Consider the following 24,447-nt stretch of genomic DNA (forward strand, 5'->3'; position numbering starts at 1 on the left):
AAATATGCAATTCTATATTTTAAAACAGACTACTTTTCAGCAAAAAACCCAAAGATATCAATACTCCTTTGGATACTTAGATAAAGGAAATAAGCTAGCAATTACAATTAGTTCCTAAGGAATAAAGCCGTTCTGGCAATCCATTTTGCAGAACCAAAAAACCCTTTCTGTTTAAATGAGACAACAACAATGGGCCCCTGCACACATACAGCCAAAACAGCTTCCTCAAAACTATTTGTACTTTTACCTAATCACATGTAATGCTGGCTACTCTCTTATGTTATCTCTGCCTATCACATCAGTAAAATACAGCCAAAAGTGACTTCTGAATTGTTTCAGACTTTTGCTAGAAAATTGCTTTTAGATTTCTGAGCACTATTAATCCCCACCACCTAAAAGCAGCCCAAGAGGGAGAACAGAGGTGACAGCTTGAATACGACTTGAGCTAGCTCTGCATTGCAGAGTGATGGAAAGCCTCTTCTTGACAGCACGCTTCTGGGCCCTGAGAAAGGGCAAGAGAGATGCATGGTCACACTCTGCATTACCTGAGCAGGAGAAGCATGTGTGTATGCTGCTGCAACTGATTTTCCTCATTTATTCACATTTTCTTTAGGCAGACACTGACTGAGACAGGGGCAGGTGGCAAGGACACATGGAGAATATTCCTATTAGAATAGCCATTAGCACAGGAGATGAGACAGTACAAGAGAAGATCACCTATCCTGAGATGGGGTCCTAGAGGGAAGATTAAGGCCAGGGGAAATGGGGTTAGAGACACTATGCATGCTGCTGCCACATGGCTCGTTCTAATAGAATACTGTAAATACAATCATAACATAGCAATGCTATGATTTACAGGTTTATAGGATCTGATAATCAAAGAACCCTGAGGAATACTTAACTTGAACTGCCCTCTCAAAACATGAGAGCTCTAATTTCAGTGGTAAGGTACAGGTGGATTGCAGCATAGTCTTACAGAGGATATATATTGGGGCTGCTGCTTAGGAACCTTGATTGCTCTGAGGTGCTCAGAATTACCAATTTCATAAGCACTTTGCATCAAGGATGAACTCTCTGCTGTTCAATTTCTTAACAAAAGTCTTTGTTCTGTACTAATCTACTGAGGAAACATGCAATTTAGAGAGGTGCTTTTTCAGTGACTTGCTTCTTTCACAGTGACAGAGCTGCAATCTGCTGGGTTTTCTTTTTCTTTTTTTTTTTAATGTCTGATATGGGACAAACTAAGGGAATATACATATATATATAGCGATATGGGCATAGTTGACATCAGCCACTGACTTGTGAATATCACTGTTGATGACAAAAACCCTAGCAAAATCCATTTTGAACAGCTAATTTAATTACTAATGAATGAGAGGAAGCCAAACTAATGGAAGAGGAGATTCTGTATCTGAGTGCTTTGGTATTAAAAATGTCCTCTCACACTATATTCTCCAAGAAGAGGCTACATGAGTACTCTGCAGAGTGCTGAAAGCCTATTGTCTGTGTGTGCAATAGTCCTCACACTCAGGTTTTCAACAGGACCAGTATGGAAGTCACTTTGCCCAGAATCTCCCAGATTTACACCCAGAGGCTCTTATAGTAAACATTAAATGCTGTCATCAGCTGGGATGAAATAAAAGATTCATCTCACATCTCTCCCCCGCCATGCAGACACAAGGCTTTATGCAGCTTTGTAACAATTTAAGTTCACAGGTTTTAAACTGCACTTTTCTGAGCTCCTTACAGCACCTATAATGGAGAGTCACACATGCTGACAGACATTCTGTAAGAGAAGGATGCCATAAAACTGTTATTAATCCAGAAAGCCATTTAGTCTTTGCAGCTTAGTGAAAAGTCAATGTGGAGTCACTGCCTTTTCCATGATATTCAGCTGCTTTTGAAAGGAAGCTTCCCTCTTGGGGACTGCTATAAAACTGTCAGCCTATTTAGGGGTCATTACAGCAGGCTTATAAAACCCTTTGGACTGTCTTGTCATATGAGACAAGCTTCAAAAGAGCAAAAATCTCTGCAATGCCTTACTTAAGAAAGGAAAAAAAGCCAAATCACCAGTCACTCAAAACCCAATTACAGTAGGGAAATATTTATTATGCAGTTTTGTTCCTGATTTGCTGGAGCAGAAGTCTGAGAAATGACATTCTGAAAATGCATCTTTATTAACTGCTCTGTGTAGCATTCTCTCCACTAAAAGAAAATAAAAAGAACTATTTCAATACAATGCCCAAAAAATGTCTAGCAGAACTTTTATTTTGAGGCAATTATGACACAGGTTTTAGAGTTTATATTCTCATTTTCAGATATGTATAAATAACTGAAGGGTTTGTGAAACTGAAACTGTAAAAATGACTTTTTGTAAACATGAAAACCAATCTGCCAGGACTAGACTAGAGAGCCTTAGTGGTTATGACACCACATCTGTTACCAGCTCCATTCTTGGGGGCTTATGGCTCCAGATAATACCATAAATAACTACATTTTTGCCAAGTTAGATTTTAAAGATTTAGTCTTTTAAAGATCCACTTCCTGTGTGGAGTATGACAAACTGTGTTTCTGAGCATACGTATTTGACCTACTTACAGCCACACTTGGGCAATTTTTTTCCATCCCCTAAATGTGTAAGTTCCATTTAGTATTACACACTCCTTTTTTTTTGATCCAAGTATTAGAGTAACTTTAAACTCTCTGTAGCCTTTGTATTCCTCCACTGTATATTCAAATGCCAGGAGATGCAAGTCATCCTTATTTCCTGTTCTTTGGCAATTCTCTATTGGAAGACATATGAGGAAAACAGCAACCAAGACCCAACCAAGAGCCCTGAGACCTCATGAGGAGGGAAAATGGCAAATATAAATCGGTATGGAAAGTGTTACAGATCTGAAGCATTAAGTTGCTATTAGCAGGTATAGTTTGTAATTGATCTGAGCTTTCCATAGGACAATGCAGGAAGCTGCCTCTATGCTCACTGGTATGAGTTGCAGTTCCTGAGTTGTTGATATTGTGTTTCAGGGATCCGCCAGGGTCTGGAGCCAAAGTTGTAGAGCAATCAGTTGTAGAAACATGTATGACCAATACAAAGCTGATACAGGCAGGAGCATGGGTTAATTAAAGCAGTAGCATTTTACCTGTAGGGATAAATCTTATTCTGAAGCTTTTAAAGGTGTCCCACATAGACCTCACTCAGCACCAGCCTTTGCCAGAGTCATGCTGTTCAGTCCAGCTGTGTGCTGGTGGGCATATAGACAGACCATCAGAGAACCTGAACACAGGACAAGCTGCGTCACCATGGCTTCCCTGGGGGACACTGGTTTTAAACAGTTTGCAAACAAACTGGTAATTTATTTAGCCACAGAACTTTCTAGTTTAGCTCTCATGCACAACACACATGAATCTTTAGTTACTAAAACCTGGGACTGGCTGAAATTAGCAATCAAATGCAAAATTTCAAAACCACTGTTCATGGCTTACAAAGACAGTGATTATGAAAGTGGTTAGAAATTTCTACTCCTCTTTTGTTTGAAAAAAGTATGCATTTTGCTTTATTCACATGTCTTTTTCTGTATACATCTGTAAGAGCATTTCAGTCTGGATTGGATACACAGGAATATTAAAAAAATGCTATATACAGTTTTACCAAACTGTTATCACCAGCCACATTTCTCAAGGACTTGTCACAGAAATGCTTATTTATCAGATCTTGCAGTCACGCTCAATAAAATAAATAAATCCCTTGAGAGCTCTTGTGCCACAACTCTAAGACATCATATTTAATTGAGATGCTTGATGAGTTACATGTTGTCTAGACAGGCGTGTCCAAGTTGCTGCTTTTGCCTGACATCAGGCTCCAAACAAGATTTCTGCAGAATATGCACTGGGTTTTTTAAGAGGAATACTCTGTGCACTTCACAATTACCCAGACAAGAGCAGGATGCTAAATAATATCTTCCCTCTGTTGTCTCTGAAAAGTACTCCCTTCAAGTAAACTGAGAGTGCTGCTGAACCAATATACTCAAATATTTCAAAATTATACTAACACATTGTTTTGATTTTGATGTTATTTTTTCGTGTGTCTAAATCTACGCTGCTCTTCCAGAATAGATTGATCCAAAGTGGAATGTTGCATAAACTTGTATTTTCTTTTTCATCTTTCATCTAAATACAGGACACTAAGATGATAAATCACAAGGCACTACAGAATTACTTTTGACTTGAAAGGTGTCTTGACAAATTCAAGCAACGGAAGGGATGCAAACATCTAAGCACTGAAAACCAGTGAAAGATGAAGACAAAAGATTTTACTTGTGTTTCAAATCAATATTTTTTTACTGGTATGGGGTTGGTGGCATGGCAAGTAAGATAAGGAGAGGGGAAAAGAAAGGAGGAATCTCAATATTTTGACCTTGACACCATTTCTTGCTATATCTGTAAAAAAACAACAAACAAAAACAAACAACAACAACAAAAAACCCCCACCAAAAAACAAAGCAAAAACCCTATATTTTTTCTCTTCAGACTCAGATAAAAAATAGGTAGATAAGCAGCATGTTATTTGGTGTGTAGGTTGGACACTTCAGTGCAGCTGTCTACCTGGGAGCTGGGTTTGTAAGCACTCATTATCAGAACCACAGATCTATTAATGCTGTCAGCAAAGATTTGCCAGCTCCTTCAGCTCCACTTAAGAACAATCCAAATACACATTTTAACTGCACTGCCTGTACTGACCATGGATGAGATCTAATTACTAAGCACTGAAGGAACCCAGGGCCATCTGAAAATTGCAGATATGATTCAGGACCTGCAGCTGACCTTTATCCTACAGGAGCAGCAGTGGACCATTCAGTATAACCACAGCCTAAAATTATATCAGACAACCACAGCTAGGCACTTTTCACCTTAAATTTCCACCAACTTTTATCACAGAATAGTTTGTATTGGAAGAGACCTTACAGATCATCTTGTTCCAATTCCCCAGCCATGGGCAGGGACACTTTCCACTAGACCAGGTTGCTCAGAGCCCATCCAACCTGGCCTTGAAATCTTCCTGGGGTGAGTCATCCAAATTGCTCTGGACAACCTGTTCAAGTGCCCTACCATCCTCATGGCAAAGACTTTTTTGCTAATATCTCATCTAAACCTATCTTCTTGAAGCCATTTCCCCTTCTCCTACCACTACATGCCCTGGTAAAACTTGCACATTCCTTGTCTATGTCACATGCATCTATACTTAGGTTACCAAACTGAAGAGCTGAATTTCACTTCCAATTTCAATATTAGCTACAACTAAAAAAGAAAATCACTACCTGTACAGACTCCAGTGTCTTTTTAGCAATCACAGTCACCTAATATTTCATATAAATTTATGTTCATTATTGGAGCAGTATACAGATGTGTACCACCCTTTACTGAATGTTTATATTAGAAACAAAATCTCTGCAGTGTATTTAAGAAATTAACTTGATTTCCAAGGTAGTGGAATAATATGCCTGATATAATACAAGAAAAATCAACATTGTATACACTGCTAGAAGCTAAATGATTGAATAAAAATTCTATTTCCAGGTTTATTGAAAAAAAATTCTCAGGAATGAATTGCTGTTTCTTTCAAATTCATAGTCAGTAATTTTGACTCAACAAAGAGTTGGGGTTTTTTTTTCTAGACAAATAGGGGCATTGGGGACACTGGCTTATGACAGTGGAATGAAGATGTTCTAAACATCCTCACCAAACTTGCTATAATCCACTGTGCCAGCCAATATAATATCCCCAAAGTTATACTCTCAAAATGAGCACTCACCAAGTTGTTGACCTATGTAAGCCAGATCTAAGCAGTAGCATTTTGGAGCCAGATTATGTCTGTTCTAGCACTGCAAGACACTTTTCATACACCAGAAGAGAAGCATCCATACTTTGCCTGGAGCAGGAAGAACCTGAGAAGCAGCTTGCTTTGTTATCTGTACTGGAGCAGAAAACCTCTGAGAGATCTTGGCACTTTATCCCTCAAGACATTTACTGCTCCACCTAGATGAGATCAGACAGACAGTATTTCCATCTGCAATTTCTCCCTCTTCCTACTTGTGTTGCTAAGGTTATGGAAAGAATGCTTAGAAAATGATTTTTATTTAAAAATTGTAGTAGGAAATTGTGAAGAATTATCAGCTTACTAGAAACGCATGAAGCAAACCTCCAGTAGCCAAGTCACATCTCTCTAACTTTCGTTAACTCTCGTGCCATGCTTGCTATTTTTTTTTGTTGTTTTTTCCCCTCATTACTCACACTGCAATTTGATGCACACTCTCCAAGATCTCCTATTGCCAATTTTTCCAGAAATAAGTATACTGTTTCTTTACTGATGGTCTGTGAACACTTAGAAATGCTGCACATGAATGCATGCCAGTGTTATAGAAGAAAGAAAAAAACCAAATAAATCCCTGGTATTTTCATTAGTTATTTCTGTTCCGTGTATGAAATATTACAGCTCCTAGAAGTGTTTCATCAGCATTTTCTTCAGCAGTTGAAAACATTTAACTGGCATTTTTGGAAGAACAAATGTACATTTTACAAATGGAACTTTCTTGACTCTGATCCCCGTCTTGATATGAATTTGAGCATTGGCCCCATTTATTATTCTCTTTGCAAAATCTGTATAACTCATACAATCACAATGAGGATAGATCATTGACTCTGGCATAAATACTAAATTTAGAGAGTCATAGGAAGTGTCTGACCAAATCTAAAACAATGGACCCCTCTGTTTACATGTCATGTTGTTACTGTTTTGGGATAACAGATAATTGACTTTCCCATATTAAAGAAATGTGAAAGATTTGGAGAGACACTGAGTAATCCATCAATGTCAGCAGAATTCCTACAGCTTTGAAAATCTATCCCTAAGGACTACCCAAGCTAGAACTGTGTGGCTCAGTGTGACAACTTTTTACTTAAATTCCTCTGCACAAACAACTTGGTAATGTATTCACCCTCACTCCCTGCTCCAACCAACTATGCACAATTTGCTGAGTGCTGTTAAATTAGCTAAGGGTGTCTGCTTTGCAGGGGTAGAAATGAACATAATCTTCTGCATTTTGCATGACCAAATTGATGCAAGTCTCCTCTCTTGAGAACACCCCAGGTGAACAAGGTGAAAAGGGTCAGAAAAAAGTCAGAAAGAACATGGTGAAAAGGGTCAGAAGAAGGGAAAGGAAAGACCTTCCCAGTCTTCAAAGCCACACCAATATTCAGCTTCACAAGTCGAATCTATTTTCAGCATACCCCTGCAAGCAAGTGCTGAGGCATGCATGACTGAAATAATTAATTCAGAAAGTACAAGGTCTGTTGATTCTGCTCATAGCTCTTTTCAGTCATGAGTTCTACCATTCTGGAATATGGAGGCTGGAGATGAAGGATATGGAAAAGTAAAATATTGATGTGGCATTCACATTTTCTTACTATCATTATCTTATTATCATTAAGAAAATTCAAAGGCAGATGCTGTTAAACTTTGAATTTCCTGTCTCCTTCCTTGCTATAAAGATTCATTCTCCTCAATGTGTTATATTAAATGCCTTTTGTGCCAATGTAGCTAAGCATGGGGAAATGATCTCAGGATTACAATGGAGTTATCTTATTTAGGAATGAGGAAGCTAGTTTTTAATTTCTTTCCTTCCCTGTCCTCTCCTCCCAAGCTTAAAGGAAATAGAGAATGAATCTTTCCTCCAGCCTTTTCCCTTTCCAGCTATACCAGAGTTATTAGCAAAACCATCACTTGAGTTTAGATTGAGAATATTGGAAACGTTGACAGGCTTATTGCTACAACATTTCTCACAGAGTTGGCAATGCTTTCAGTGCAGCTGAACATTGCAGCAAGACCCAGTAAAAGTGTTAAGATGACCCTGATATAAATAAGCAATCAGTATATTCAAAAGAAAAAGATATATGAGGCGTTTGCCTGCTTTACCATTTTGAAACGAAAGGCTGGAAAAAAACAAGACAGTGATATTTCAGTCTGCTGGCTGGCTAGAAAATGTGATATCATGGTAAAAAACTCAGCAGAAAACAGTGAGTAAATTAATGATTATTCCGGATTCTGTTTCTAATTGCAGGTGACATACTTTTTGGTGTAATTTAGCAATATCATAGAATTAGGACATTTCATGTATGATCTGTGCTGCTTTCTGGACTAATTCACTTTCTGGCTCTTCTTTATAATGTATAAAAAATTATCAGTTAAATAAAAATTTTAGCAGTAAGTTCCAAACATTTTAGTTTGTCTTATGATGTCACATGAAGAGAAAGTTCAAAAAATTCCCCTAAGATCACATGAAAAGGAAACATAATTTTCCCTTCACTCAGTTTGAAAAACGCATTTTTGTGAAAATAAGTTACATTCTCCATCTCCAAATTAACTAGCTAACTTTCTAAAAGAAATTCTTGATAATTGTGAATAAAAACATTTTAAAATAACAGTAGCAACCTTTGCAAAAAAAAAATACAGCAAGAAAATTCTATACCATTTAGCTTTCAATTACTATATCAGCTACATAATTTAAAACAAAATTTTATCTCTCCTGCAACAACAACAAAAAAGACAACTAAACATTCTCCTAAATGGAAAACAAAAGATATATCCACAATGATTTCAGTGCAGCAGCACTGTTTCAGCATATCCCAAGATCCTTCCTCCAATTCATCCTTAATCTCCCAAATATGAAAATAATAACATGATATTTAACTTACTCTAGTAAATGGATACCAAAAAAAGCACAAGAACAACTGGAGTCTCTTAAGTCAAACATCTTCAGATGTCATCAGAACTGACTGGGAAAGAGAATTGGACTCAATGATACTTGTGGGTCCCCTCCAACCCAGGATATTCTATGATTCTGTGTTTGATGATGACCAACAATGGCAATTCCCCATTTTCCCTAGGGTCCAGTAATCTGCTCTTCAGAAACTCCCTTTGTGTTTAATAACCCGTGACAAATTTGTATTTCAAGAATTTGCTTCGTTCTGTCAATTTTGACATCCACAACATTCAGTGCCAAGGAGCTTCAGAGCTTTTGCAGTTTCATGATGTGCAGTAGAAAGGAATCATATGGGACATTTGTTTAACCCTCTAGAACATTATGGAAATGCCAAAGACGTGAACAGCACATGTTCCAACAGAGACTTCTGGACTTAAGTTACTGTAAAACCATTAATTTTAGTCACAGTTGTTTAGGCCCTGGAAGTTCCAGGTCTATACACTACATAACTGAAGTTAGAACAAAAATTGTGAAAAATATTTGCAGGCCTACTGGAAGAGCCCAAATTTTTCCTCCTTCTCTTGAATGAGTCAGACACCAGAAATCCCACATACACCAAAAATCACGTGATGTAGTAATTATTAACTGTGAACAAGAAATAATTATACATGCCTAAAAGTGAAAATAAGAGTGAATATAACTTTTGTGATGACAATGATTTTGCAAGTAGACCTGAAAAGCTTCAGCCATGTAATTAAATCAATTAAAGTGTATGTCTTGACTTAGAACTTTAAATTAACCTTAACAAAAATCAAATGTTTCTCTTATTTCAGTCAAGAGCTAAATATTATTTGAGCTTGATAATATAGTCTAGAATCTGTTCCTAAAATGAAGCCACATCATAAAGTAGGTATGAAAAATAAAACTGATTGTTGCTTTAGGTTTTTAGCTAGTTTTTTCCCCATGACTTTTTAAATACAAATTTCATAACAAAGTATTGTTCTTTTGCTGTCTAAAGAAACAGCCAATTCCTGTTGTGCAAAGCTTCATTCCTCCTCCCTTACAAGTTAAATGCTTCAACTGAAACCTAAAATCTGGTTAAACCTTTGTACTGAACACGCATTACTTTGATATTTCATAATCTGTATTAGCATGTGACTATGCACTGAGAAAAGAATTCTGTCCTAGTGGTGGAGGGATCAATAGCATCCCTGATATTATTAAACTAAATGGCTGTACAAGAAATCTTGCCCATGGAATATTAACTTGCACTGTTGAGGATCCCTGACAGGGGAATGAAGATACAAATACTATTTAATATAAATATTTGAACTATAAGTTTAAAAGGTAAGTAAGGAGGCAACTTAACACAGGCAATTAAAGGCTTTAAAAATTGCAAGTCAGAAAAAAGGTTTTCGAAGTAAAGGGGGACACTCTTAGCTTGGGATGAGGAAAAAGAACAGAAGTATTCATTAGATTGTGATAATAAGGATTTTTTTTTTTTTTTAATACAGAATATGGTTTCCATTAACTTGGAAGGATCATGGTTTCAGAATACAGTGTTATTAACACTGTTCTTTCTAAGTCCTTCAAATGCAACTGACATTAAAGCATGGGGATGAGAAGAAAAGAAAAAAAAAAATAGCAGGAACAAAAGAGAGGCATCTTTGCCAAACTGACAGCTCACTATGAGACTATAATACTCTTTAGTTTTAAGGTTCTCTCATATGGACAAGTTTTTCTACCTTTAATACAGTGCATTAGCGAAGTAATCGCAGAATTGCCTTATCATTTGTCCAGCCGAGGGAAATTTAATCTCAACCATTTATTTTCTTCCTTGCTCAGACTTGCAGTGGGGGACACAGCAATGGGCATGCTGACACTGCTGTCAGTAGCTGAGAGTAATTGCTCTCAAATCCCAGGGGCTGTAAAACTCAATCCCTTCTGTTGTTTTTGCCAGTCAAAATCAGACATCTTCACTTCCATGAGTGATGGGGAGTGATAAGGGAGAAGCGTTCTTTTGGGCAGAAACTCTGGATCAAAATGCAAAATCCAGCAAAAGACTGTTTTTTTACCAGTAGGAAATCCACAAGCATTGTTTCAATAGGGGCAAGATGCTTTTCAGGTATAAACTACAGGTGCTGCTAAAATTACATTTCAAACAACATCTAGAGAAGGTAAAGAAAGGACAAAAAAAACCAAAGGGTGACTTCAGTTGGCAACAACTCTATTTTAGTTAAAAGCAATACACAGCAGGAAATATCAGTGACTTCCACAGGAATAAATTAATTACTTCAATAGAAAAAAAAAATTGCACTGAAACAGCCTCAATTTTCTATGCTTGCAAGTAGTATGTTAGGTGGGGTGGAGAAAATAAAATACAGTTGAGTTTGGTTTGATTTAGCATGCTGGTCCTTGCTCAGAACTGAATCTTCTGTCATACAGCAGCAATCATTCTTTCTGTTCTAAGACTTTATATGAAAAATTATGTTTTTCCTCACATTTTTGCTGGTGCAAAGCAATATAACTTTACTGCACTCAGCTCAAGCTTGACTATGATTTAATCTATTATTTTATTGCTGGATTTATTTTTGGTATTTGAAGTTTGTGAAAGACTATTGTTTTGATATAGTATCTCTATACAGAGGCAACAAATTTGAAAGTAATTCACATGATCTAAAGTTATTCTGCAAAGTTTTTCACCTTCTGCTCATGAGAATGCAAGCTACATATCAGACACTTCTCCATTCAATTTCTTTGTATTTTTCTTGCCAGTGTTTTACCCTGCACTGGTGTGACTGCAGTCACAAGGAAGATCTGTGATAGAGAGGCCAAAGCTATACATACAGAGAGAGATTCTGTTCTGAATGGAGCCATATATAGCCAAAAACCATAGGAAATCACTTGAAAAATGATGCCCATTTTAATCTATGGAAAAAATATCATGCAACATTTGGGCAATGCACAACCGTATATTAATGCATAAGTTGTATATTATTGAATTATTAAGCCTTTTCCAGTTCTCAGTAGCTAGACCTGCATTAGCAAGTACTATGACAGGAATGCATTTGGGGATCCTTTAGTGGTGAATACTGGCCAACCAGGATCCATAGGAGATTCATTTCAGGGATCAACTTCTTTCTCAGTAATGCAAAAAACAAACAGGCAGAAAGAACCTCTGATATCCACCTTCATTATCTGTATGGCCACAGGCCTTTGGGGATTAACAGAACAACTGGTCACATCATCACCATGAAGCTTAGTTCATTTTAACAATATTAATACTAATCTACTTAATAAAAGTGAGTGGTTATGGAGCATACTTTTATATTACAAGAATATATGAAGAAATGTAGTATATTTATCTTATTTTTCTCCCTGCTTGAAAGAAAACATGCCAAACTACGCATATTCAGGAAGATGTATTCTCACACTCACTGCTTTTACAAGGGCTTACAGTGTTTCCAGCAACAAATTCCACCTGACACCTTGCATTTCCTAAGCTCTATTTATCATAAGTAAAAGGCACTTCTAAATGCCCTGAGCCCAATAAACAAAAGCAGTAGATGACACAACAAGCAAAAACCCAAAACAACCCTGACCCTTAAAACAGGAGAGAAGACTCTTAAGATAGATGGGAGGAAAAAAAAAGAAAGCTAGTCTTGAAATCATGATATTGTGAAACCCCAGGAATTTGAGAAGCAAAATTTCTAGAAAGAAACATTCTTTATATTCCAGGCAGAGGGCTTTAATGTTTGGCTTTGTAACTCTTGGAAGAAATATGGCTTAGCCATGGATGCTCCTGTCTTCAATGGAGACCTGAAACTCTCATTTGCCATGAAGCCAAGAAGACAAATTGGTGCAGTGCATCACCAGAACACTGTATTTTGGGGCTGTCCCTTACAGTTGGGTTAGATCTCTGACAGCACATTGCTTTACCTGTGCAAGGCTATCTGCTTTGGGAATTTCTCTCAGACTGTAACATTTGCACCCATCTGTATAAGATTTCACTCTTTTAATGTCACTATTTTATGCCTAAGAGCTTCCTCTCACTCTTTCTTTAACTATTTGATATAATGGGAATGAAAACATAAGTCTCTTATACAATATGACCCTACTCTGCCTTTGAGCTCTAGAGTACCAATTGCAAATAGAGCAAATGGGACTAACCTCCATCCTTGGGAGGCCTTTTAGATTTGCAGCATTATAATCCCTAATTGGCACACACAATAATCCTTCTAAAGTAGGAGGAGTACTTTCAAGATAGTAGTACTGCTTTAAAAGTGTTATATATTAATTTTACCCTATAATTTATAGTTAGCTATCAGGGTTCCTATCTGGCATGCAGCAAAAACTTGTTTATGTCCTTTGCTTTTCTTTTGGCAACATCCATCCTTGTGGGTTTGTGGCACCACAACATTCCTATTCTCCAGCAACACAACGGGACTTGGAGGTCTTATCTTCTTCTTCCCCAGACCCTGTTTTTTTCTGAAGGCCCAGCACATCAAATTGTTATAACCACTGCTTCTTCTAGGCTCTGGAGTTTAGTTAAAGACCAGTTCAAGAGAACAGCTTACCTTTAAAAAGGCACATTAAAGTGTATATCATTTTGTATATAATATAATGAGTTTTTTCTTGAATCACAGTGCCAAGCAAATGCAGGAGACAAAACAGAGATGTGAAGAGAGACACCAGGGCTCCCTGGTGCCTACACTGCTCCAGTTTTTGGACCAGAGAGGCTGCACCCTAAAGAGAATCTCACCATTATCATCTTTCCCATGCACATGACTAATGGAAAGGTGTGATGAACCAATCTACAATGCACTTGCATGAAGAGCTTTAGAAGATTTGCACTTCATGCTCCCACTCAAGCTGATGTTAAAATAACCTCTGGATCAGGGCTGATGGCTGATCCAGTAAAGTTACAGAACAATTCCAGTAACTCCAATAGGAAAAAATTAATAAAAGTGTCATTAGCTTAAAATAAGCAGCAATCCAGTGGAACTAAGCTTTGCTCCACACAGGTTTGATTTTATCACTTTTTACCTTATGACTGTATGGATTGATAACTCAAGTAATATTTAATTTTAAACAGTGTCTAGAAATGTCTGCCTACTGCCTTCCCTTTTTTACTTGGCTATTTTGGTTTTTGGGGTTTTTTTGGGGTGGGTTTTGTTTGTTTGTTTTATTTATTTTTGTTTTGATTTTGTTGTTTTTGTTGGGGTTTTTCTGCAAAAAAAAAGGGGGGGGATGGATAGAGGTGAGAGAAAAACAATTTGGGTTTATAAAGCTGGAGAGAAAATAAACTCATCATTATAAAGAAGGACAGCAAATACTATCAATTGAAAACATGCTCATCACTGTCAGTCTTCATATTAAAGAAGTCTGCATTTGCATGGTAAGCCTACAACACATTTTAGAGAAAACAGTATCTGTAAAAAACAGTATCTGTAAAGGAGGGATGTCGTCATCCTGTAGCATCACTAAATGTAAGTGACAGCTAATACTTATTCTCTGGATTTTCTTTAGCAAGCACTGCAATGTGCACAGAACAAGGATTTAAAATAATCAATAAGCTCTCCAGCCCTGCTGATAAGCTGCCAAGCTGCAGAAGACTGCAACATATGGATTCTTCCTCCGTGGATTTCTGTTGTATACTCTACCTCCTCCAAAAGGCCAGGCATCAAGGGGTTTTTGTGAGATGCCTCTGTGTTGTAGTGGGGATTTTCAATGGAATCCAATAATGTGTAAAACCACAACTCTGTTATCTTATTGTGCTGAAAAGACCTTAGAAAAAAGAGGCTTGCAACAGAACACAAAACCTGAATTCAATAAACTTTTCAGGTTAAGACACTCTAAAGACATTAATCTGTCAGGAAAGATGTTCCTGGAAAAATACCAATCTATGTGTATCCATTTGCAAGCATTCATTTTGTTCCCCAATTCTTGCTATACATAAGTGTTAGGGGGGCACATCTGACCATTCTGCTTCATAAGAGCTTGGAACCCAACTGAATGGAAACACTGCATAGGGATCTATGGGGTAAGCCATGGAAAGATCAGCTACTAAAACTTCCCTGTACCTGAGACAGCTTGCTCTTTTCCTGCTAAAATAACTACAAGCAAGACTGATCTGTGTTGTTGCCCAAAATAATTGCCACAAGTATGGGCAGGTGGGGATTACACAAGGCAAAAAAGAAGTTAAAAAATCAACATGAAATTCAAAACTACAATTTACCAACCAGTGACTTTCACGTTAGCACAACAGGAAGTGTAATTAGCGCTGTGCAAACTGGGAATCTTAAAACAAGCACAAAACACACCTCTCCGAAAGCACTGTTTTTTTGCTCGTGCAGTAGAGATTCCATTGTCTCTACAGATGGGTTTTATATTGCATTGTGTTTTTTTATTGTGTAAGTAACAACCCAAATTCTGAAATCTGCATTTTTTTTCTCTGAGAGTGAGCTTCTTGGAACTGAAAAAACCCCAACACTGTTGTTTTGGAAGCAGATTATGACTGAAGATGTTAAGAGTAGTTTATTCCAAATTGTATTTTACTGAAAAACAGGATGCAGATTTTATTAACAGGAAACCCCCAAGTTCAATACTTAAAAAACACCACCATCACAACAACAAAAGAACCAAAGAAAACAAGACAGAGAGTTATCTGGCAGCTAAATAAGAAATTAGAGGTTGAATGACATTACAAAGCAGAGGGAGAATGTCCCACAACTTCACAAAGATGGACTCAATCCATCTTAGTCTTTGGAAGACCAAAAATCAAAAGTATGCCATTTTCTTTTCAATCACCAACCTGAATTTTCTTCCAATTTTTCATTTCTCTAGGGTCTTTTCCCTTTTGTGCCTGGTTATTACTCTCCAGAAAGATATCCAGGTATCCAAAGATATCCAGAGTCTTGCAAATTGAGGTGTTTACATCAACTTCAAAAAAGAATTCAATTTTATTCTGTTTTAATCCTGCTTCCTTTTTCAGTTTTGCAGCAATAACTGCTAAAACATGGGACTTCCCTTAACTGTTTTCCATCAAAATAACAAACATCCTCAAGAGACTGTCTTGAAAAATCATAAAGGACAGGCTCCAGCCTCAGAACAAGAGAAAACTCCAGCTTCCATGTGCTGATAGGTTCACAAGGGCAAAGACCAGAGGTACTGCTCCCCAACAGTGTTTGAATACCCTGAAGGAAATGCCCTAATTTTTTACTTACCCCCAGTCAAAGACAATAAAATGAATTAGCTTAAATGAGTCTCTACCTCAATCTGTGTAGTGTTGTCATGTCCCTCCTCAAGCAGCAGGTCTGTGAAACCCCCTGGCTCCAAGGAATCCTGCCCCATGCTGGCTCTGTTGGTGTCCACGGATTTGAGGGACTCTGAGTGCCTTCTCCACCTGTGGCTGCTCACAAATGAATCCACCTCCACATTTTCCTCCACTCGAGGGAAGCTCTGAACAACTTCATAAAACACACCTGTTTGACAAGAAAAGAAAGGCAAAACAAAGAAATGTAGTAAGTGAACAGAACACTGGTTTGCTAATCACAATTGAAAGTAAATTATACATGAAAATAAATTTTAATTGAAATGAAAATAATTTTTATAATTGGCCATTTGTATCCCTTATAAAGATTTTATGGCAATGTAAGTGTTTAAAAGAACTATTATACAAAATTCAGGAATTTTGGACTAAGTTTTGTAGACTCATCTAAACATCCTAACTGTTTTATTTTTCTGCTTGTTTTCTGTCTGGGAAAAGCTTTTCCTGTAACATTTTAAACTTTAATACATGTTTACCCATAGCTGACACTTTTCAAAATAGAATAAGTCTAAAAAAAATATTTTCATCACCTAAGAAAACAAATGTAGAAGAGACAGAGAAACTCTTGTACAGACTTAGGTTTTCTTACTGATTTTATGTTGAAAGAGCTTGGAAGCCATGGTGAAAGGCAAATAAACATTATGAAAGATGTGAAATTCTCATAAACAGCTGTTCCAGTTCATAAATAAATCTGTCCTGCTGTATACGTGATAAACATGAATGATGTGTGAAGTCTGCAGACACCCACTATATCTTCTGCAAGGGATGAGCAGTTGGGTGGTGTGTTTAACATATTACTTTTGGACATTTTCATGCTCATTTGCAACTTTTTCATACTAGTAAAACTATCAGTAAAACAAACCTAAAAAACCATTAATTCTTCAGAAGTGTTCATTTTGCCCAATCCAAAACCCTATCAAAGTATTTTTCTGTTAATTTGTTTTGGTTACCACCATCAAGAGAGAGTGAAGTAAGTTTGTATATTTTGCACTAAAAATCAGATATGCTTTTCACATTGTCTTTGTGTCTAAAAGGACAAGTAGAGGGGTGCTCTGTGCTTTTGATGGGCCAGGAAGAAGGTGATTTGGTCCAAAATCCAGGAAAAAACAGACCTCTCAAAAGGAGTGGTAAAGGAAAATGCTGAAAGGATAGACCAGTAAACAATTATCTGCAGAAATACTTCCATTGCTTTTTTAAACAGAATCTTCTGAACAAAAGATGGTACAACTTCTGAGGTCCTTAATGAGCAACACACATTGTCAGAGTACAGAAGAGATGGACAAATAAAAAATTAGCTATTAAAGGTTCAAAAATGTAAGGTTTTCTCCATCACAGCAAGTACAGGTGTAGAAGCCATGGATATAGAAAAATCTGTCTGACATTGTTCTTGGCAGACCAGAAAGTCTTACTATACAGAAACAATATCTAATACACTTTAGGCTCCATGTGGTTCCATTTTTCTATCAGACTCTCCCAAATCTACTAAACTCATTTCCTAAGTTATTTGATCAGTTTCAGCCAAGCTGAAATTATGTCTGATGAAGGTGTTTGGTCAGCTAGATAAATGAGAATTTAATTGACATGCAAAACAAGAAATCTCAGGCCATATCTTTCCTCAGACCCCAAGGAATCAGACTTCTTTTCTTTTAATAGATGGCTTTTTGAAGCCTGTTTCCTTGCATTTCTTAAAAGCCTTAGAACATTGACTTCAACAAATTGCTACTGTGCTCCCTATTTTATCAGACAGTCAGCAGCCCGATGCAGAGGGACAGCTCAGTGGGTGGACTAACTTATTCCTCCACATTCCTTATCAGAATTTATTCAAAGCACCCCTCCCTGCTTCAGCTTGCAGCCTTCCCTGTGCTGTTGTGGGGATCAGGAAGCTGTGGGACACGGCAAACTGCTCAGAGCCATGGGCAGGCAGGGCTCCCAGCCTGTGCCCGGGGCTGGCTCCAGGGAGGCAGAGTTTGTCCCCTGCTGCCACCAAGGCTGGGGCACAGGGACACCACAGCACCTTCTGCAAGCCCTGGGGAGCACCTCACACCTACAGACAGGGCACACAGGGCACAGCACCTCTGCTACCTCTGCACCACCCCTACCCCTTCCCCTGAAACACCTTTCCTGCCTGGCCTTGGGGGCTCAAAACCCACACTCAGAGAGACCCAAAAAAAGCATTTCACCCCCATTTTGCAGCCCCACTCCAGCCTACTCTTTTCATGGCTATCATACATGCTTGATGTGTTGAGGCAATCACCTAAAATAGCACATAGAACAAGTGAAAGTTAGGGGAGGGTTTAAAATCCCATTCACCTCAAGTTGAGACCCATTTGTAAAGAAAATCAATTACACCTTGTTCTCCCACATCCTGAATAGAAATGAATGAAGTTTCTAACCTTTAAGGTGTTCACAACATCAGCTGGTTTTAAAAATTATAACAATATAATGGTGAGAAGGAGAGAAATGTGTTGGGGTATTTCTACTGGCTTGGAAATTCTACACAATTTTCTCCATATTTTATGGTATAATTGCATCATGGCATCTGCAAAATTTGGCTTGCCCTTACCCCTTTACAGAGATTTTTGATGTCATTAGTGCACAATTTTTACCACCTTTTTAATTTTTAATTGCATGATTTTTCTCTTTGAAACATAGAAAATGTTCTAAAAAAGACTGTTTCTGCCATTACACTGAAAAACATTTTTTTACAGGTACAAGCTATACTGACATAAGGAAGTTTAGAATCATCTAAGTGTATTCAGGCTGCATGATATCCTTCTAAATTGAATAGTAGCAAGAATTAAATTCAGGAAGTGATAACTATTCAGTTTAAAACTAATCTTTGGAGGTATTTTCACTGTAAAATCTGTAAAACACTGCTATCAATAGACTAGTTAACTGTCCTGGGCTGGCAATGTGAGGATACTGAGCTACAATGTGAGATGAAATCTGGATGTGATTTCAAGGAATAAATAAAGAAACATGCTGTGAGATTCCTCCTTCATTAAACCTTTTCCTTAAGCTCCAGGGGATAGAGAGGGGTGATGAGCTTGGCTGGACCAGCTCTGCCCCAGAATGTTCTCTCTGTTCATCCCAGGAGATCTCCAATGCTGAGAAAATGACAAACATTTTTGAAATAAGCTGAACATGATGTTTTACTTTTATGTAAATAAAACTTACATAAATTTTCAGGTAATTGATAGATAAACTATCTTTAAGTTCTAAAAGGGGGCATCCCATAAGAAAGGGCATTCAGAGACCTAAAATTCCAACACTTTGCAAGTTAGAACTGTTTGATGTTTCTGGTTGAAATCTCTGTGTAGATTAAAAAAAAAATCACATAAAAGGCATTTTAGATGAAATGTACTGAAGTATTATAGTCTTATCTTTTAGATCTTGGAACTCTTGCTTTAATTAATACTGAAGGAGAACATGTCATTCAAATCAATTGAAAAGAAGCCAAATGCTGTAATGTCTGATTCATAATAAAATCACAATATTGGCAAGCACAGATGGGTAGCAACTTGTTTGAATTGTATGAACAGAGATGCAAAACTGGGCTCTAACAGATCAGAAATGCTGGGCTATACAAGAAAGATTTGCTGAAAGGGAAGAAGACACCTAAATGTGGTGGGGACATGGGTTCTCTGTTTTACTAAGCCTGCCCTCAAAGAAAAAGGGAGAAATTCTAACCAAATAGGCCCAAAATGCAACAGCTGAACCTGACAAGTAAGACAGCTCTGATTTTGCAAGGAAGTCGGGGCTACATAAAGCTTTATTTATAAGGAAGAAACAACAAAGAAGAAACTTTTTCTTTTTAATGGGTAGCAATGTAATCAAAAGAGAAAGAAACCTTCTTTGGGAAAAAAAAAAGGCAAATACATAAATCTTCTTCCATTCATTCAAATAGTTTTGGGTTCCCCCCCTGCTTTTCCAAAAGTTCCAACAAAATTTTGTGGAGTGTTCCAGCACATGAGAATTTCAGATTTGCATTTCTGAAATGTGTTATTTCATGATTGCACACATTTAAGCCAACTCTACAATTTGACTAATTTCATAAATGCATCATAATCAGCAAGATTTTTTTTGAAAGACTGGAAATACTCACACATTGAAACCTATATTCAGAAGATTGCTTGTGAGATACCATGATCAACTTTCTAAATATGCCACAGCCCAAATGCCAGCAAAATCAAGTATCAAATACACAAATTTTTTCATCAAGGGACAGAAAATGTCATGATACTACTTTAGCTTAAGTAACTTTCTACAGCCTGTCTTATGAGTCTTTATTTCTATTATGACCCTTTCAGTAAGGGTGAGAGACCAAAAAAATGTTGATGAAAGATATGAATACTAGTCCCATGAAGTTATAGGCTCTTTCCAAACATAAACATGCCTTTAAAGGATTCTCCAGGTATAGGGCTTATATGTTAAATTACGATTATCACAGCAGATATCAGTCATATGTCTCAAAGAAAGAAAAATTTCTGCTTTAAATGAACTCTTCCTATGAACACCTCAAAAAAATAGAGACTTTTTTCTTCATCTGTACCTGATTCATGGGTCTAGGACCAATTCCACCTTTCTGACATTAATTTAGGAAAGATAGATAAGCTTGACTAACAATATGTCTTTGATAATGATACATTTCTTAATAAATTAAAAAATAACATGACTTGTAAAATCTATCCCACATTGATAATTAGCACACAAATAGCTGTGTCAGTTTGGGTCATGATTTGGGTAAACCAACAAAAGACCAGACCTCATAGTTTCTTTTTAAAGCTTGTGTGAAACTGCTAACAGAATTGTAATAATATGTGGGGAAATAATGCATAGCATGATCCTATTTTTCCCAACTAGGGATGACAATTTATGAGGCCTGCAAAGGGAATCAGAGGTGAATGATGATAAAACTCTGAATGATGGAAGATGATGATCACTGTACTGCTGTTGAATTGTTTGCTCAGAACAAAAAAATAACGTCCAAAATAATAACACTAGCTCCAGGTACATTTTCCTTGCAATTACATAATAAGTAGCAACTAAGACTCATGTCCAATACAGAATCAGTATCAATAATAATAGGTATTATGGTAGGGAAATAACATAACTGGCAATTTCCCTCCACATCCATTTTATCAACAATATGAACTCAGACCTTCCCCTTTGCAACTGCTTTCTATTCAGTAATTATTTTTCACCACTACAAGTGGTCCCAAAGAGCATATTACCACACTTCTAGAACTTTATCTTTGTCACAACTAGAATTACTGCAGGCAGAGTTTTTGTAATGTAGTGGTGTGTTTTGGTTTTATTTTTATTTAAAATTTTTGTTTGCTTGTTTTAATTGTCTGATTTACTTTCACTTTGTAAATATTTATGTAATCATACAGATAAATTAAAATGGTATAAGTAAAATCAAGATCTGAGTCCACTGGTAACAAACTGTTACTTTGATTAGCCTAAATCAACATTGAGGATATATTGTTAAATTCCAGCTTCACTCATATTCTCCAGCTACATAAACACAATAATTTGCACATCAAATTTACAAGCAATCTAATTATGGCTTTATAATTTCTTATAGATTTTTTTTCTATTCTTTTTGTCAGTTTCACCTGGGGACCAAGATTTAAATTTATTGCTAACTGGATACATACAGAACCAAAAAAATACAACTTATGTCTCAAAGAAGGCTTGCAGTCTCAAAGATGCTGGATAGCAAGAGGAGGGAGAGAATTTTGGTCAGTACACAGTGATATCAGTCATCACCAAAAACCTAGCCAGTATCAAGATTTTGAAGCTATTTTAGTAAAAAGAAGATTTAAAAAGGAAAAAAAAGTGGTTAATTTTTTTTGCACACATATTCTAGAAGGATTTAAGTTGCTTTCACATCTGAGGTTAGAACAAGAGTCTAGAGAAGGCTGATTGTAACAAGTGGAAGGCATAAAACATTTCACACCTACTAGGTGCTTACAAATCTTATGCACATCTGCATCCCACCCTGGCAGACCTTTTTTGTATTATTGTTGGAACAATAAAAACACAATTATAAATAAGCTAACAATGTGGAGTGTAATCCTTTATTTCAGCTCTCCGCTTTTGGAGACAGGAAGACAAAATCACTTTGAAAAGAAAGATAATGAAGTTGGAATTGATTCTGGTTTAGTCTTTCCTTACAAAATAAAAGAAAAAAAAAAGAAAGTCTAATAGACTTGGATGTCCAGCCATGGCAAATTCAATTTGAGTACTATTCACTTAATCTTTGCACCCTATACTAATATGTTCTCTATCCACCTCTCCAGTAGCACTTGCAATAATTATCAGTAATGGAAACCCACAGCTGGATATAGATGAATATTTAGCACATACTGACTTTCCAAAACAAAGTATATCTATAATCATCTACAGCATAGAAAAGGAAGTAGTTAACAAATATAAAATAATTTGATTCTTTCTGATTAATTTGTAGCAATAATGTCAAAATGTTAATTCATGTGTAATTTATGTACTTTCTGTACAAATCTCCCTATAACACAAACCCTTGCAAAACTACAGAATTCTTTATTTAAAAAGCAGTAAAAAGTAAAGAATTCAACAAAAAAATGCCCTGCCAAGAGAAATGGAGATCTCTCTATAATATTCTATTTATATGCAAATTCTTGCTTTTCCAAACTCAATTCAAAGGTTTGCCAGAGAATACTAATACCAACTGTACCTTATTTAAACACATTGTAAAGAAGTTTTTTTTGCTTTTTTTTCTGGTCAGTAACTGGGTTACAGTATGATTGCTGGTATTGGACAGTAGCATTAGAGCTGCCTCCTATGCATTCACTTCACTGTTCCAACTTGAAGGCATCTTTCTTTTTCCTGAAGGCTCTAGTAAACCTAGGCACTAGAACAACCCGAGGATATGAGAGAAAAGCATACAAAAAGTGAACTAGGTGTTCATAGTTTGAGCTGCAGCATATGTCTGGAACTCATTTTGCATGACTTGTTGAGAAAGAAGACAGTAAATAACTGGGATGTAAGGACCTCTGCTAGCTTGGTTAATTATGCCCTCCTGGGCAGATAGTGCCAAATGAGCTTTGGTAGAAAGGTTATCTTCAGTTTTAGCCTGAGGAGAAGCCAAAGGCTAAGGCAGAGAGAAGCCCATTGCTCCAAAAATGGATTAGCACAGACAGCACACACGGTGTCTCTGCACAGCAGCGTGCAGAGGAAAAGAGCAGCGACTGCAGGGACACTGCAGGGACACTGCAGGGACAGGCCAAGACACCACGGGCTGTCACTCCCTGCGGCTGGAGCAGCACCAGAGGGTAACTGGCTCCCTGGGCAGCCCTGTCAGGCTGACTGAACCAGGCACAAGGATCAATCATTCACCCCTAAGGCAGCCATGCAGGATTGGGGTGCTCAGGCAAAGACAGACAGATGGACAACAGGGCTCACACACCCACACATGGAGCTGCCCACACATACAGGCACAGGCAATGTCACCTCAGGGGCACAGGTTACAGTCTGAGCAACCTGGCACACAGGAAATAAAAGAAGAAAGTTGGCACGATGACATAATGCCTCATCAGGTACAACAAGCACTGATGGCACACCGATGAAGGATTTCCTCTCCTCCCCAGTCAGTGGTGCCCAACAGACTGAAACCACCCTTTGTAAGTTTGTCTCAAACAAGGGCAAACTCCTAAGCCTCTGACTATCTCCAAACAGACTTATTAATGAGTTTGTGGCAGTGTGCCAAAACACAGCCTACATATAGAGTGACACTTCTGAGAACTCAACACATCCTGGACACTTCAAAGAAAGGCAGATCATGCAATGTAACCCCAGCATGACTTAAATATGGCACATTTCCTCATCCATGTGCACATGCATTCCACATCCTCAATCCCCTCTGCCCCCATCACAGGAGGGGAAAGGAAGTGATTTGCAGTAGTAGATGTTTCAAAGAGGTCAGGATTTGGAAAACTGGAAAATGAACAAGCCAGAAATGTGTAGCAGAGAATATAATAATAATCTGATGTTATAAAAGCTGAAGAAAAAAACTCTATTATTTTCCTTCCAGTAGAGTGGCAAAAGAGAATTTTTTGAAGATGGGAAAATTAAAATTTACAGCAGTTTATGGAGACATAACTTGGACTTCTTTTCAGCTCAAGATCACAAACTGATTTCCATCAGAGCCATAAATTCAAACCCCTTCACTTTCATTATGGATCAAACAAGGAAACTAAATATCTTTCATTTTCTGCACACAAAGTCTTCCTAGACAAACAATGATTCAGGATTAAGAAAGATTAATCCAGCTACAAGTAAACAAATTGATCATTCGTAGAATTAATGAATTCA

General features: G+C 37.3%; 1 protein-coding gene across 1 annotated transcript in view; it reads right to left on the reverse strand.

Annotated features, from left to right (window-relative positions):
• Positions 1–24,447, reverse strand: part of PLXDC2 (plexin domain containing 2) — a 253,050-nt gene that overhangs the window by 122,850 nt on the left and 105,753 nt on the right. The window contains exon 2 of the mRNA XM_054273816.1: positions 16,032–16,243. Coding sequence (XP_054129791.1) covers positions 16,032–16,243 — 212 coding nt within the window. The remainder of the gene's footprint in view (positions 1–16,031; positions 16,244–24,447) is intronic.

Source organism: Melozone crissalis, unplaced genomic scaffold (assembly GCF_028551555.1).
Source record: "Melozone crissalis strain CALT ecotype California unplaced genomic scaffold, PUWL_Pcris_2 ptg000016l_1, whole genome shotgun sequence".
NCBI lineage: Eukaryota > Metazoa > Chordata > Aves > Passeriformes > Passerellidae > Melozone > Melozone crissalis.